Below are 17591 nucleotides of genomic sequence, written 5' to 3' on the forward strand. Positions count from 1 at the left end.
TGAACATCAAGACTAGACTTAATATCATATATGCAGACGACATTAAACAAAGCGGCGAATAATTTGTCTTTTTGCCGAATACCAATCAAGCAATAGTTAGGAGAATCCATCATTAATAAAACAATGTCCTCATAGTGTCCCCGGACCACCTCACTGTATGCCTTGCCAACAATTATTGCTTAATTGCTTCCTTTGATTCCCAGTGTTACAGGTTTTGGAAATAAGAACGCATTTATTGTTGTTCATTCACTTCTACTGTCCTAGGTCAACGGTGAATGAAGTGAGTAGTGCGAGAAGGTGAAAACTATTATTTGTAGTTAGCATAGGTCTTATTAGAATGATGCTGTGTACTTGTAGTATTCAAAATTACCGCTACTTGACATTTCATTCTCTTTCTGGTGTAACCCTGAGGCAAATGAAGTTGAAGGATTTTCAGGACATGGCGCTTCGCCTGAAAACAAAATGGTGGTACCCGTTTCCATAGCAACCGCCGATGCGTCGGCCACGAACTTTCAAACAGCCGGCGTTCGAAACGGCCGCGGCATCCAGCAGCTTTCCAACGCTACTGTTGGCAAAGGGAAAAGCAAACTGAAACGCTATTTTTTACCTTTTTGTTAAAGTGAACGTTCAATCTTTTATTCAATTTGTTTTAAGTCAGGACGGCGCGAGTCCTTTCCCTGATCTGGCTAACGAACAGCTCCAATGTTCGGTGGAAGTGGCCAAGAAGGCATGTATCCACAACTGGTAGTTTCTTCACTTTCGGCCTCCTGTTATGAAAGTATTGCAAGAAGTAAAACCGCCTCCGGGCAAATTCTGTGAAACCGCCTCAAGCAGCTTGGCACCGGCAGCCGGGTATGTTGATGGGATCTTGATGTGCCCTCAGGGCGTCACCCGTTCCCAGCAGCTACCTCCCTCCTCCCCCCCTTTCCACCCCTCTCCCCCCACCCCCCCCCCCCGCCACACTTCTCCCCCACCCCCTCTCCTTCTCCTACCCCTCCTCCCACCTCTCCTCCGCCTCCTCCCCCCTCCTCCTCCTCCATCCTCCTCCTCCTCCTCCATCCCCCCATCAGTGGAAGGAGCACTGATCATAGGTTAAAGAGATGTGTATTGTCTCCAGACAGTACAGTAAGTGAGGTTTTGCAAACCCAGGCAAGTCACGGGGGTTACAGATAGTGTGACATGAACCCAAGATCTTTGTTGAGACCGTCCTCATGTGTGCGGAACTTGGCTATCAGTCTCTGCTCAGATTGTCGGCCACTTTAAGACTTGAACAGCAGGTTAGGTGTAAAGATTTGCATTCTAATCAGTAATCTGTAAACTGTCTGTGCTTTATACGCTCTGTCTGAGGCCAGAACTCTCCATTCACCTGACGAAGGGACTAACCCGAAAGCTAGTGAGTGTACTATCAAATAAATTGGTTGGACTTAAACCTGGTGTTGTCAGACTTTTTACTGTGTTTATCCCAGTCCAACACCGGCACATCCACGTCTTGTTAGATAGCCAATCCTCAATCCACGCTAACACTTTACTCCAACTCCGTGTACCTTAATCTTATGCAACAACCTTTTGTAAGACACCTTATCGAACGCCTTCTGGAAATCTAAAACATCACATCTACCAGTTCCCCTCTGTCAACCGCACTTGTTACATCTTCATAAAAATCCAGTAAATTCGTCAAACACGACTTTCCCTTCATGAATCCATGCTGCGTCTGCTTGATTACTGCTGTTTTTAAGAGTTGCAACCATGGATTATGTTCAACTATCTGGATGTCTCCTGTGGTAAAAGTAGATCAAGTGTTGTCCTCAGCTTGCTCTTCAGCAGTAGGAAAGCTAGGGAACTTTGGACATGTGTGTGGTGTTGTGATATGTTGCCAGGACATTATTTAGATGGTGATTTAATGAATCTTGGTCATTTGAGGCTTTCAGTGAATGCTTCGGGGACTGGGAAAACCTTTCGGCTAATCCATTTGTGAATGGGTGGTATGGTGTTGATTTTTTATATTGCTTACCACTCATCTTTAGATAGTCTTCAAATTCCTGAGCTGTACATTGTGGTCCATTATAACTCACAATTGGTTCTTCTTTCCCAGCTTTGGAAATAATCTCATTGAGCTTTTTGATCATTTGTTCCACAGTTGCTGACTTCATTAGGACAATTTCAGGCCACTTGGTGTGTGCATCTACGACAACCATGGATATGTGCCTTTTGTATGGACCTACAAAGTTAATGTGTAGATGTTGCTAGGGCATTTAGGCCACTTCCCTGGATGCAATTGGGATAATAATGGTGCGTTCCTCACTCATGTATATGACTGGCACAGCCCTGCTTTTTCCTTAATCTGGGCATCAGTTCTTGGCTACTAGAAGTGGCTTGTCGCAAATTGTTTTATTCAAATGATACCTTGGAGTTCCAAAACTCTTTGTCGCAAGTTTGGAGTAATTATTACCTTTTCCCCATATCAGGTCATTTTCCCATATCAGGCCTCTTCCCTGTACTGCCAACTTGAGTTTTCTGAAAGCATATGTCTTTAATTTGGGATGCGTTGCCACCATTATTCCTTTTACACCATTTCCAGTACCTTCCCCATCACATAATTATTTATGGTCTGTCATTGGACCTGAGCTTCAATCACTGGGGAATATTTAATCTGTGAAAAATAGAAGATATTGGAAACACTACTGGGTGGTACTTGATCAGCAGGCAAAGGCAAATGGCTGAAATTATCAGCATTGGCATGGGCCTTTGACTGGCAATGCTGAGTCGCATAGGAATATGCTGATAATATTAAAGACCATTGTTGAAGTCTACTTGCAGCGAGGGATGGAATACATTTATGTGGCCCAAAAATAGTTGTTAAGGGATAATGGTCTGTCAGCAATGTAAAATGACAAGCATAGAGGTATTGGGGAAAATGTCCACACACCAAAGATAATAATCAGTGCCTCCTCCGAATGGGAGCAATTTCCTTCTGCACTTGTTAAGGCAAGTAACGCAAAAGCTGTTGGTCTTCCTTAGTCTTTGTAACGCTACTGCTGCAACTCCGCATGGTGATGCATTACAAGCAAGTTGTAGTGGTAATTTCAGTTTGACATATACCAACATTTCTGACTTCTTTAGGGCTTCTTCAGTTGATAGATCTGCTTTTCCGTATCTAGTATTTATTGCTTTTTGTGTGCATGAAGTGGGTGGACTGATTCCTTGGAAAAACTAAGTAATTTGAAAAGTTAAATCTCTCAAAGGCAAAATCTTGCTATTTTAATGCATACCAAGATTTAGTAAAACATAGAACTAATATAGACAGACAAGAACATGAAACAACGGCCAAAGGGAGATCTTCAGATTGTCAAGCAGTACAGAGTACCATAAGCCTTCCAAAGATCTCATCTTTGTGCCAAAATTCAATACAATTATATCCTTCTTTCTGATCTAAGCCTTCCCTCCCTACTAATTAGTTCAATTATATAATTTCATTGCATGTAAAAATATCAGTCTTTATCATGTCAACTGTCTCAGTCAATTACAATATGCCACCCGACATAGTGAAATATTACTGGTCCATCCCAATATCTGATTCCCACCTATTGGCATTAATCCATTTCCTTTATGCTTTGTTTCTAGGGATGCTACTCCTTGTCTGCCTTATCGGTGGCATGTCGCCAAGGCATAGACAGTGCTAACTTCGGGCCCTGAAGATTGACACTATTACATGCCTGGACAACATGTGTCCCATTGTTCTAAATTTAATGTGTTTCTTAACTGTGCCTAATTTGAAGCATTGTATTTTTTTACTAACTAAGTTATGAGTTTCTGAATTTGTAGTTTTCTGCATAATTCACATTTCTTGACTGGAACTGGGATTTAAAAATGTTTACATCGCATTACTACATTCTTTCTAAACATTAAACTTTCCACATTTAAAATGATGATTCATTTTAAGAATATTAAGTTTAAAATTACTACAACCCATAAAACTTTTCATTACCAGTTATAACATGCACACATAATCAAATATTCCAAATTCAATGTTGTATTGTTTGTTCTTATATTGAAACATTATGTTACTTGTTAAGCAGATCTTGAACATCCAAGGTCCATAACTGCTGCTTCTGTATTTCACAGATATATTAAATTGTAGCTGATGCATATTATTAAAAAAATGGCTTCTCAGTTGAATAACTTCACATACAGAGTCATAACATATAGTTTCACTTCAGTTAAATGCATTCACATAATGATTAAAATAACGTTAATATCCAACTTTGAGTAAAAATCATTTCAACTTTTTACTTACTATTCTAGCTAATTTCATATCCCCCTCTACAATGCACAACAAATTATGCAATTGTTTCAGCAGGATTGTCGATTCGGAACTAATTTTGCATAATTAATCCTCGGAATGATCTTAACTGTGTTAAATTCTTTGGTTTTGGGGCTTCCATATAGCTTCCATCTTCTTAGGTGCCTTATGTAAACCCTTGCTATCAAGCATATTGTATTGACATTTGAAAGAAGTCACAGTCCTCTTTCCTGACATGAAGACCTTGCATCTGAAAGTATTTCAGTGTGGCTTCTAGGCTACATAAGTGTTCCTGTTCGTTGATACCAGTGATCAATATGTTGTCAAGGTAATATTGTACCCCCTGTAGACTGCTTAAAATCTGGTCTTTGGACAGTTGGAACAAAGCAGGTGCTGACATTATACAAAAGGTATAGTGGAATAGGCCTTTGTGTATTATAACAGTGAGCAGGCATTGTGATTCATTTGCAGGTAGGCCTGCAATAGGTCAGTTTTGTTGAATTTCTGCCCCCTTGAAAGGTTGTCAAAAAATCCTCAATCAAAGGTAGTGGGTATTTTAAGGTGGCTACTTTTGCCTTTCCTCTGGCTTCATCTCCAGGTTATGAAGGAGTCTGTAGCCAAATGGCGGAGTGTAACTTTAGCACCAGTGAGTGGAGGGTGACTTATTGGCACTTTTGATGACATACATAGCCTGTTTTCTGTAGATTTGAACATGAGTTAAAGTGGATGGCTCCCCCCTTGTGTTACTTTTCTCACCATCCGACATAAGCCCAGTCTAGCAATTATATCCTTTGTTACTCTGCCAGCCCAGTCAGTGGTGGTTCCAACCCTTTTTAAAGTCCACGCCCTTGTTTCTTTGCGTGTTGTGTTTAAAAACATGTTAGACTCAAAACTATCGATTTATCAGTTTCTGTGGACCCTGGGATGATGGGTAATAATTGTTTTACTTGAAACCATAACACTTGAATCAATGCGCAATTCCCTCCTCTCTCAATCTCAGATATTGCATTAGAATGTGAAACCTCAGGACCCCTGAATGTCTTATGCTGCTTCCCAAACTATTTTTCAATATGACCCTATTTTAATACGTGCACGTTAACCTATTCATGTTAGTCAACCAAAGGAAAACAGCAATAAAGCAGCATAGTAGCATTCAGTGTACAATTATTATAATTTGCATTTATAGGTTAACATTGCAATGCATCATATGAATCCAAAAATCTGTGTTTTTAAAGTACTTTCAAACCCTTAATCAACAAGCTGACAGTGATAGACGTGTGTTTTTCATTGGTCATTAAACTCATGTAATGAGAAGTAACCTCGACAAAGAACAATTTCCCCACTGACTACTGAAACGTTCCTTTCACCTGTGGCACCCATTGGTTTTATGGTGGATAAACTAAATCAACCTTACTATGTTACTTGTATCCTGATATATTTTTATTTGTGTAACTGCCTCTTAAATTCATTCCACAGGTTAATTTAGTTATTTTCTGGAAATAGCCAAGCTCTCAAAGGCAAGCAACATCACGTGAAATATCTTTAAATCAAGTTCTGTTACATTATGGGCCGACTTACAGTGGATCTAATTGCTAAAAGTAGTGTCCATGTAAAGAACAGAAGAGATGAGCCATTGGAACAATACCTAAAAAAACTGACTCATCTAAATTTTTCAAGCAAGAATATTGATGAAATCGTAAGTTCATTTAATTGATTGAAGCCAAGTCATGGTCCCTGATTTTTGCTGCTTATATAACGCTTTAAAATATATCCTAGGGATTTAAATGTTTCTATGCCATCTCACTCATTGCCCCATGCTTGCTCTGTCCTCTGCTTCACAGCTGTTCAGCCATTGGAAACAGTTTATATGTTCTATCCAATCTCTTCCAAATTTTAAACATTTCTATCAGTCTTTTAGCTTTCTGTGCTGTCAGGAGAACAACCTCAACTTCTTCAGCCTATCTGTGTAGGTGTAACCCTCATTCTTGGAACCATTCTATTAAGTGCCTTCTGTAATCACTCCAAAACTATTACATAATTCCTAAAGTTTGGTGCCCAGAAATGGACAAAATGTGCTAATTGGGCCTGAACTAGTGTTTTATGTAGATTTAGCATTACGATCCAGTTTTTGTGCTTTATGCCTCAATTTATAGAGCCCAGGATCCCACATGCTTTATTATCTGCATTGTTAATCACCCTCACATGTCTGTTCTTTAAATTGGATCATTTAGCTGTTATCTCTTCACTTTCTTCCCAGCAAATATTTTACTTCACACTGCAATGCCATTTGTCTGTCCATTCCTGTCAGTCTGTCCATGTCCCTTTGAAGTAACTTAACACCTTACTTACTGTTTATTGCACTTCCAAGTATGTGTCATCTTCTAATTTTGAAATTCTTTTTACACCCAAGTCCAAGCCATTAATAAATACAGTATAAAAAACAGCAGTGTTCCTAGAACTAAACCTAGGGGAAGAGCACTGTATTCCTCTCTCCTGTCTAAAAAAAAATTATTTACCATAACTCTGTTTCCCATCGCTAAGCTAATTTTGTATTGATGCTGCTACTGCCCATTTTAGCCAGCAGAGACACAATGGGCTGAATGGCCTCTTCTTGTGCCACAACCTTTCTATGGTTTTTTTTGTTTTTTATCCTATTGGCTTCAATTTGCTAGCAAAATTATTATCTGGAATTTTATTAAACACATTTTGAAAGACTATAAACAGATTTGCCACATTGCCCTCACCCGCCTTCTCTTTTTTTATCAAAATCTGAAATCATATTGGTCAAATGCAATTTGTCAGAGAATCATAGAAGTATCATAGATACTTGTCCTTCACAGATCCATGCCGGTTCTTCTTTATTAGTCCCTGCTTGTCCAAATGGCTGTTAACTTTCTTCCATATTATTTGAGGGATTCACCTATTCACCAGTCCTGTTCACTGCTGGCAGGAAACCTGATGGCCTGCTGAATTATGGTGCTTCATATGAAACAATGTCTTTTAAGCTACATTGTTTCACAACGTCAAAGACCTATGACGTACCTAAGAAAGTTATCAAATGCAAATGCAACAACCACTTATGTTTAGAGATTGGAGAGTCTGAGGATCAAAGAGTCAATCCTCTCCAAGAGGGAGGTGCTGATTCTCTACCTGCAATAGATAGCAGCTTCTAATTTCCACAGTGATGTGATTAAAAATGAAAATACGGTTTATATGTGTTAAGTTTTTTTTTCTAAAGCTACGCTTTTTCTTTTATTTCAGGACGACCTCTCTATATGCAAGAACCTGTCTGTCATATATTTATATGACAACAACATCTCACAGATTCATAATTTAGACTTTGCCTTTAATCTCACCCATCTGTACCTGCAGAATAATAATATAACACACATTGCAAATCTGTCCTCATTACAAAACCTTTCTAAATTGTAAGTTAATCGTGACTTTTATTTTTAAAGTGGAATTTGAAAGCAAAAATGTAATGAGAATAATGGGTTGTACCAGTAGCTCAAGTAAGAAATAATTTGCATATATATGGTGCCTTTAATCACCTTGACATGTCCTATTTAATTATCTTTGAAGTACAGTCATTGCATTAAAAGGGGAAATGTTGAAACCAGTTTACACAGAAGCAGGTTTTATTGACAGTACTGAAAGAAATGACCAAATACTGATTGTAGACGAAGAAATGCTAGCTGGGACACCACAATATCTCTGCTTGTTGTCTTCAAAAATACATGGGATTTGAAAGGACAGAAGGCACTTCCTTTTAATGTTTCATTTGGATGCTAGCACCTCTGACAGTGTAACATTCCCTCAACTTCCTCCATTTTGCACTGGTGGAGAGAAGGCGGGGAAGGAGCGACTGAGACTTTTGCCTGGATTTTCCCCTTGGATTTGGGAGCCACGTGTTAAACCATTTCCCAACAATTGTTTTCCTGATTTGTAAAAGTCAGAGAACTTTCACAAGATTTTACGCTAAGGAAATTCAGCATGTTCACTATGACTCTGATCAATTTTTACAGATGCACCATAGAAAGCATCCTTTCCAGGTATATCATGGATGGTATGGCTCCTATTCTGACCAAGACGGCAAGCAACTACAAAGAATTGTGAACATAGCTCAGTCCATCATGCAAACCAACCTCCCATCCATTGACTCCGTCTACACTTCCCACTGCCTCAGAAAAACAGCCAGCATAATTAAGGACATCACGCACTCTGGACATACTCTCTTCCACCGTCCTCTGTCAGAAAAATGATACTGAAGTATGAGATCATGTATCAACCAACTCAAGAACAGCTTCTTCCCTGCTGCCATCAGACCTTTGAATAGACCTACCTTATATTAAATTGGTCCTGCTCAACACCCTAGCTCTGACTGTAACACTATATTCTGCACCCTCTCCTTTTCTGTTCCCGTATGTAATCTGTGAATGGTATGCTTTGTATAGCACGCAAGAAACAATACTTTTCACTGTATCCGATTGTATGTGGCAATAATAAATTAGTTAGTGTCAGGCTAGAATTGGGAATGCTGCCTCCTGAAGCAGATATGAGATGGCAACAAAGGCCAGATGGGCTTGTTAGAAGCCTGCCTTAATTTGCTAGGACATCATCCCAGTCCTGTACATAGTTGTTAGGCTCCACAGCCCTCACACCTATCCCAGCATTCTTCACCATCTGTCTAGTCCCATGTCCACTTCATATCCCTTCATTATATGCCTCTCTATAGCTCCAACAGCCTCTTATATTACGCCCATGTGCCTTCCATGCCCCCATACATCCTTCAAACACACTCTATCTATATCCACTATGTAAAGAACCTGTCAGCAACATAATAAAACTGGGAAGTCTTTGAAATGCTCCTGAAACAGACAAAATAAGCAAACAAGTTTTGAAAATCTCTTTTGAAAAATCTGTTCCTCTTACAACCTCATAAAAGTGTCAATCACAATTCTGTAAAAGTTGCCTAATGGTCTGAATGTTTTAGTCAGACTTGACGCTCAGCTAAACATTCACAATGAGGTATTTGAATAAAAAACATATCTGGTCATCTGTTAAATCTGCACCTGTTGAAACAATTGTCAGATGGTTTCATTATGAATGCTTGACTGAGCTCCAGAAATGGTTGAAAGGGGTGGTGAGTATGTAGAGCTGTGTATCATCAACTTGCATGCAGAACGGTGGCACAGCACTGCTGCCTCACAATGCCAGGGACTCAGGTTCAATTCCTGACTTGGGTCACTGTGTGGACTTTGCATGTTCTCCCGGTGCCTGCGTGGGTTTCTTCTGGGTGCTCTGCTTTCCTCTCACAGTCTGAAAGATGTGCTGGTTAGGTGCGTTGACCCAAACAGGTGCCAAATGTGATGACTAGGGGAATTTCACAGTAACTTCATTGCAGTGTTAATGTAAGTCATACTTGTGGAGGGTACCTCGCTAAATATTTTTAAGACGCAGGTTGATGGATTTTTGATAAGAGAGGGGATTAAGGGTTATGGGGAGAGGGCGGGAATGTGGAACTGAGCCACGACAGATCAGCCATGATCTTATTGAATGGCAGGGCAGGCTCGAAGGGCTAGTTGGCCTACTCCTGCTCCTATTTCTTATGTTCTTATGTTTAACCCCTTGAAAATATGTAAAAGCTTTAAATGGGTTTCATGATTGAAGTGTTTTTCATTATCAAGTGTATATGAGCGAGAGCCATATTAGATTGTTTAAAGTTTTTTTAAAAACTTAATCTGAGATCTGCCATAGTGGATACTGGGTCAATTGTGATGGAGGTGACATGGGGTATGTGGTGGCACAAAGTAAATGACAATCGTGGATAGGTAGGGAACATGAGTTGCCATGGATGAGCCATGAAGGAAATGATAAAATATGGAGTTGAGCGAAGGATATGGTGGAGGAGCCATGGGGAGGATGAGAGTGCATATGGGGGTAGGTGGGGCAGCATGTGTTGACATGGAAGGCCCAGCAGGGGTAGGTGAGTGGCAGTTTTTGAGGGTAGGGGGCCTAATATCCTCTAAAACAACTGGGACAAAATCCCAGAGATCTGAGGCAGGTCTTCCAACAGCCCACCTTGGCTGCCGCCCTCTCCCATTGTCATCTTCATTCTGTGTCCAGGGTGGCTGGACCAAATTCTATCCCGCTCCCTTATCCCCGGTCTGAAAATTAGGGCTAATGAGCTCTTTAAATGGAGGATGCTGTATCAAGTTGGGAAATTTGCTGACTTGAGATACCCACTTGAGTAGTGAAAATTCTCTTTCTGGGGCTTTCAATGTATTTGGACAGCTGAGAAATCCTTTTTGCAATGTGTACTGCTTACAGGAATGTATTCACTTTTACATGTAGGTATCTCGGTGGCAATTGCATTTCTGTAGTGGAAGAGCTAGAGGGATTAACAGAGCTCCGAGAATTGCACGTAGAGAATCAGCGCCTCCCTCTTGGAGAGAAGCTACTCTTTGATCCTCGGACTCTCCAATCTCTAAAGGTAAATGGTTGTCATACTTGCATTTGATAACTTTCTTAGGTATGACATAGATCTTTGATATTGTGAAACAATATAGCTTAAAGAACATTGTTTCATATGATAGATGGATTTAAAGTGTAATAACTTCACATTTTAACCTGAACTCAAAATGAGAAACTCATAAAAATATGGGGTAGAATTTAATGCCTCTTTGGCAGTGAGTTTGGAGGTAGTGGCATTTGGTTGTGTGGGTTGGATTATCCCCTGCGGTGGTATTCAACTATGCAGGAAGCCCAAGAAAGCAAACCTGAGCTTTTGGGGTGGTTAGGTGGGGGAAGAGGGGAAGGAGCAGCCCCTCATTTAAATACATTCACTGTGTGATCAAGGTGTGATGTCCTAATTATGATAGGAGGTATGATTTTTACACAAAAAGAATAAGATGTGGTATGCACACATAAGATTCAAAGTAACACACAATAGCAGATCCCTCATGTTATGTATTTAAATGTTACATGATTGCTTTAGGAGCAGGTCAAAGACTTGATCATAAAATCATTGGGCTGTTTCACAAGCTTCTATCTTAGTTTCACTTTCTGTTCTGTTTATTGAAAGAATATCTAACACACAATAGCTTTATTGAAAGAATATCTCTTTCAGTAGGTTATTAAATGATCAAGAAAAACAAATCCTAGTAGTAACTCCTGGAGAACCCCAATCTATACTTTCTCCAATCTGAAACAAAACCGCTCTCTGATTCCTATCACATTGCCAACTTCATATTTGCTATACAACTGTCTGTTTCATAATCAAATTTTCACACTTTAAAAGAAAAAATGAATGTATTTGAAAGGAAATGCTTTAATTTCTAAGTAAATGCTGGAAATGCATTGGTTCAGATCGAATATTTTTGGATGATCATTGGTTTTTCTAAGGGCCATGCTAAGGACTTTTGTTTATAAAAAACTTTTATCATAGATATATCAGAGAGGTGGTAATGTCATAATTTGCTGGTAAACCCAACTAGGAAATAACTGTATTTGAAATAAATCCATAAATCCTTAACCTATTATTTTTGTATGTTATCTCCCTCTAGCATCTTTTCACATTATATGCAGGATATTATTCCCCAAATGAAAATCTTACCAGATGACCTATTCATACATCTTCTGGTTCTGTCACTTCAATCTTTGGGAGTTAGGTGAAAATCAGTTTTATTTATTAGTGGCACAAGTAGGCGACAAAGTAGCATAGTGGTTAGCACTGCTGCTTCACAGCTCCAGGGACCTGGATTCGATTTCTGGCTTGGGACACTGTTTGTCTGAAGTGTATCTGTGCCTGCATGGGTTTTCTCCAGGTGCTCCGGTTTCTCCTCTCAGTCCATAGATGTGCGGGTCAGGTTGATTGGCCAAGCTAAATTGCCTCTGAGTGTCCCAGGAAGAGTAGGTTAGCGGATAAATATGTAGGCATACGGGGATAGGGCCTGGGTGGATTGTTGTCGATGCAGACCAATGGTCCACCCTACAGTGCAGCCTCCTTCTGCACTGTAGGGTGCTTATGGTTTCTAAGTAGGCTTACATTAACACTGTAATGAAGTTATCGTGAAAATCCCCTAGTCTCTATATTCCAACACCAAGTAACATGGGTTAACAGATTTTTCAGTTCTGTCTTTCTCAATTTGTTCAAACTGACACTGCAGTCATGGACTGCGATTCTGCAGGCCTGTTTGTTACAGGTCCACATCCTGTTATAGGCTAAGGAGGAAAGGCGGGAGTGGGATACTGAGAGTGCGTAATTAACCATGATCATATTGAATGGTGATGCAGGCTCGCAGGGCCGATTGGCCCACTCCGGCACCTATTTTCTATCGCAATTTTGATCCAAGATAAATATTGATAAAAATATTAGGAAAACGCAAGATAAGAGTTTCATAATCAAATGGAAAACCTGCTTATCATATCACAAGGCTCTCTCCCCTCAATCCCCTCCCCTCCTTCATCCAAGTCAGAGCTTGGAAAATTACAAGGTTAAAAAAAATGAGTTTATTTTCATTCTGAAAGAAGTAAAGAGCCAGCTGGCAAAAAGACCTAGGAATATTCTATATTTCTGAGGACGAGGCATAAGAAAGAGATTCGCTGTCGTGATTTTGACATCTAGGCTCCCGCTTGATTTATTCACCGGCCCACCATGTTTTCCACTCTCAGATTCTTACTTTAATTCCACCCTGGGGAGTGTGATTTTGCAACTGCACTTTATCTATATTTTACTTTTTAAAAAATTGATAAATGAGAATGATCTCCAGACTGCTTTAAGAGTTACCAGCAAAGTTTTTATGAACCGTTTAGGTTTTATTTATATAGTCCACTATGTGATCAGCATAGTTATAGTCATGGGTCTATCCATTATTCTCCGTGAAATACTGATCGTAAAATCATTAATATTGATTTGATTGTACTAGCCTACGTTGACAATTACTGTGACAATTAAAACAGAATCAATATAGATAACAAGCGATAATTTCAGAGTAAGTAAGGAAATTTTGTTTTAAAAAATCTACAGTTAATATTTTTTATTTACAGAAATCTCTGTGTGTTTTGAACATCAAGAAGAATAATATTGATGAGTTAAAAGAGTTGGCTTGTCTTGAAAACTTGAATCAGCTTATGGCAGAAGACAATCAGATTCGAGATATAAAGGTAATCTTATTTGAAAAACAAACAAAATTAAAGCAAGTCTTTGTCACAGCTGCAAATGTGGGAAGGTAAGCTGCCATGGGACCTTTGCGAATGCTATTACTTTTTGTCTTTCTGATAAGACATTAAACCCAGGTCCTGTCTGCCCTCAGGTGGCTGTAAAAGAATCCCATGACATTGTTTGAACAGCCTGCAGTTACTTTTACTTTTTAAAAAGTATGCTACATATGAAAATGATCAGCGAATGGTCACGCCATGGAAGGAGACTGTGTTAAATCTGTACCAGTTCTCTGTAAGAAAAATTTAGCTACTCCATCTCACCTGTCTTTTCCCCATAGCTCAGCAATTTATTTTCCTTCAGGTGTTTACCCAGTTTTCTTTTGAGAGCTATGATTGAAATTGCCTCTATCAGGCAGAGGCAGTACATTTCAGACTCTAACAACTCACTGCATTAAAAAAAAAGTTTATCTGAGTATAGACTTTGGGGTTTCTTTCACAAACACCTTAAATTGGAGTTCTCTGGCCCTCCTTTTCACCAATGGGAACGGTTTTCCCCATTTATTCTGTCCAGATCGTTCATGATTTTGAATACTTCTATCAAATCTCTTCTCAATTTACTCTTCACCCAGGAGAACATCTCCAGCTTCTCCATCTGTCTACCTAACCAACATTCCTCATCCCTGGAATCATTCTCTTGAATCTTTTTTGCACTGTCTTTAATGTCTTTGTATCCCTCTAGTTCTGAACCCCAATTAGAACTATGTTCTTTATTTTATGTTCACTTTATGCCTCTTTTCATTTTTCTGATCAGAATGAATCACTTCACACTTCCTTGCATTAAATTTCATCTGCCACTTCTCCACCCATTCCACAAACCTGTCTATGTCCTTTTGACATTTAATCTTCTCACTGTTCATAATATATCCAAGTTTTGCAAATGTGCCTTATACACCAAAGTCTCGGTTATTAATTGATATCAAGAAGAGCAAGAGTCCTAACACCTACCCCTGGACACCCCACTAAAATCTTTTTCCAGTCCCACAAAAAATTCTGTCTTGTTGCCTGTTTTCTGTGGATTTCATATTCAAGTTGCTGCTATCCCTTTTATTCCATTAGCTCTAATTTCCTCACAAGTCTATCGTGCAGCATTTTAGCAAATATCTCTAAGTAATCTACGTACACCACATCAAACACATTTCCCTCATCAATTTTCTCGCTAATTTGTTATGAGCTTAAAGTTTTGATGAGATCCGGTTAGGGACCAATAACATTTTATTTGAAGTAGATAAGGTTTGAGATGCAAGACATTATAAAGCCATAAGATTCCACAGGTTTTGGGCAAACAAAAATAAACTTTATTTAAGGTCAGAAAAATAAACCAAATTAGAATATCTATCTTATATTCTAAAGTTCAGGGTTAATATGAGGTATATGTGAATTAACAGGCAAACTGTGGTCAAAAACACCATACTGCACAAAAATGACAGATGCGACCAATTCAGAGTCCATCGATTTTTCAACAACACACGCAGAGGTCAGTAAACACAGTCAAGCAATCTCACTGAAATTCTGTTCTCTCACAATGGATTCCAGTCTTCTCCTTCAAAGCGCTAATCAGGGAATTCTCTCCAAATGTCACGCCAACATGTACAGCTTCAACGACAGCCCATCACATAGGTTTTCAATCTCGTCTCCTGAGGTTCAGTTTCCTTGGATTTCCAACCATGCACCTAAGCACAATTTCAGTTCTTCACCACACTAAGCAGATGACCCACTGCTCCAAAGGGCTCCAAAGCTGAATACCACCAACCACAGAGTTATCAATCTTTGACTGTCTTCCTGGATCACCAGGGCTTCTCCTTAAAGTCCTTCACTTAAAGTCTGCCAACTTCAGCCCTGCAGCAGGGGATGATGGAAGAATGGACCAGAGTGTCCTGGAGGGTGGCAGCCCCTGTGGAATGTTGATAGGAAGTGTGGAGTAGTTGTTTGGTAGTGGCACTATGCCAGAATTGGTTAAAATTGCAGAGGATGATCCTTTGAATGTAGAGGCCAGTGGGGTGCAAAGTGAGGACTAAAGAGATCCTATTGTGGTTCTTGAATGGAGGGAAAGGGTTGAGGGCAGAGGTGCAGGAGATTGGTTGGAAACGATTGAATGCTTGTCAACCACAGTGAGGGGTGATCTCTTGGTTCAGGGAAAAGGATGTCAGAAGAGTGTAGCAGAGAGTAAGAGTGACCTTGGGAAGAGAAACAGCAACGCTTCAAAAGACAGTGCAGAGATGAAGAGTTCAGAACCAGAGTTCTAAAAGAAAAATTGAGGGTGACGTCACAGAGAAGCAGATAGGCGATTATCTGGTGAGTATCCATTGACTTTGCTCATTTATGTTTTCAAAATTTGTAATTTATTAATAACTGAAAAATTGTTTTAGTAGTATTACTGTTTAGTAAAAGCAGCAAAGCTTATCAGGTGTAGTAGGGTTTATTAATTAGAAATTAACTCAGAAAAATAACAAATTCATTTAATAAAGATGGCAGGGTAAGTGATATGTTGCAATTTTAGAATGTTGGAATTCCTGGACACCAGTGTGAAGCGGGTAAAACATGTCTGCAATCAGTGTCTGACTCTGAGCTAAAGCTCCTCAAACTATTGAACTGGAGGCTGAGATAGTGACATTGCAGTGCATCAGGGAGGGAGATGTTACTTAGACACTTGCTCCAGGAGGTGGTTGGAGCCCATAGTCTAGAGTCATCTGATTCAGTTGGTGGTCATGGACAGAAGGGTGTGCCTGTGAGTGAAGTAGATGAGGAAATCAAGAAATTAGAAAAACCTCAACCGACTCCAGGACAGTTTCTTCCCTGCTGCTGCCAGACTTTTGAATAGACCTACTTTATATTAAGTTGATCTTTCTCTACACCCTAGCTCTGACTGTAACACTATATTCTCCAATACATGTGACAAATCAAATAGAAATAAATATGTATGATCTAAACCTGGAGTTTGACCTGCTGCAGCTGATGGTAATGCAGGGCATAAAGAACATGCTGAAATTCCTACAAGGAATAGGATTTGAACTAAACAGGTCCAAGCTGCCCTGCCATCATTCTAATAATTAGACAATAAAATAAATATTGCACAATTGCACATCAATCAGCTTTTCTTCTGCTGAAGTCACTTTATTTCATTTTACAATGAAGTGTACTGAAATGTTTTACTTTTATTATCTAAAATCCTTAGATTTTAATTACCTACAGATCAAAGTTTTTTTTTGATTTTCCAATGTCCTAATTTGACCAATGTCCTAGGGAAATACATACCAACCAATCACATCTGCTTCCCTGTGATATCACACTTCGTTTTTCGTCAATGCATTAACTCCACTCTGAACCGCTGAGCTCTTTCAACTTGTCAGTCTCACTGTGTTCCTGCTGCTGGACTTGCTGTGCTCTACTGCCAGTTTTGCTGTATTCCAACGGCTGGTTTCCCTCTGCTCTGTAGCTGCTCTTCCTACCTGCCCTATTCCCATTATTAGTCTTTCCTGTGCCAGCCTCTTTTCTTGCCCAGTTATGACCTGGAGGAGGCAAAATAAAGAAAAACCCAGGGCCAATAAAAGAAAATCTACTGAGAAATTTCCATCACATCCTTAAAGAGATTAAATGTAGTCCAGGAAATCTGTAAAACTACTTACCCTTCCATATGATGCAATCCTTACCTCAGTGAACAACTGTCCAATCTCCACAGAGTCTTGATGATGGTGACATTCTCCCACTATGTTCTCTTGAAGGGCAATCAGAATATATGCCCTCCATATTCTCCCTAGAACATTGTTAAATCAATAGGCTTCTGGTTTGCTGTGGAAAGTTGAGGATTGCACATTCTCTTCTACCTTTTCTTTGTTGAATTCCCTTTGGACGTTATGGTACCAGTTTCTCCTTCCCGAAAGAAATAAGGCTTTGTCAGTTGCTCCTGGTATTTGTTGGGCTGTAGCAGATCTGCAGTTTTCCAATCCAGCAAGACCATTGTCAAGCAGAACTATCTTCTGCTTAAGTGCATTCAGTGATTCCTGCCTCGGGAACGAAGTGCTGTTTAATTCTAAGGTCACATTCATGAATGAATCAGATTGATAAACTGAAG

At 39.6% G+C, this 17591-nt stretch overlaps 1 protein-coding gene across 1 annotated transcript in view; it reads left to right on the plus strand.

Annotated features, from left to right (window-relative positions):
• Window positions 1-493: 493 nt before the first annotated feature.
• The window catches only part of ppp1r42 (protein phosphatase 1, regulatory subunit 42), a 104991-nt gene continuing 87893 nt past the window's right edge, over window positions 494-17591 (plus strand). Inside the window, exons 1-5 of the mRNA XM_080194889.1 lie at window positions 494-852; window positions 5777-5996; window positions 7562-7728; window positions 10655-10793; window positions 13349-13465. Of these exons, the coding sequence (XP_080051015.1) occupies window positions 5865-5996; window positions 7562-7728; window positions 10655-10793; window positions 13349-13465 (555 nt within the window). The 5' untranslated portion in view covers window positions 494-852; window positions 5777-5864. The remainder of the gene's footprint in view (window positions 853-5776; window positions 5997-7561; window positions 7729-10654; window positions 10794-13348; window positions 13466-17591) is intronic.

Source organism: Carcharhinus amblyrhynchos, chromosome 8 (genome assembly GCF_965287045.1).
Source record: "Carcharhinus amblyrhynchos chromosome 8, sCarAmb.v2.hapA, whole genome shotgun sequence".
Classification (NCBI taxonomy): Eukaryota; Metazoa; Chordata; class Chondrichthyes; order Carcharhiniformes; family Carcharhinidae; genus Carcharhinus; species Carcharhinus amblyrhynchos.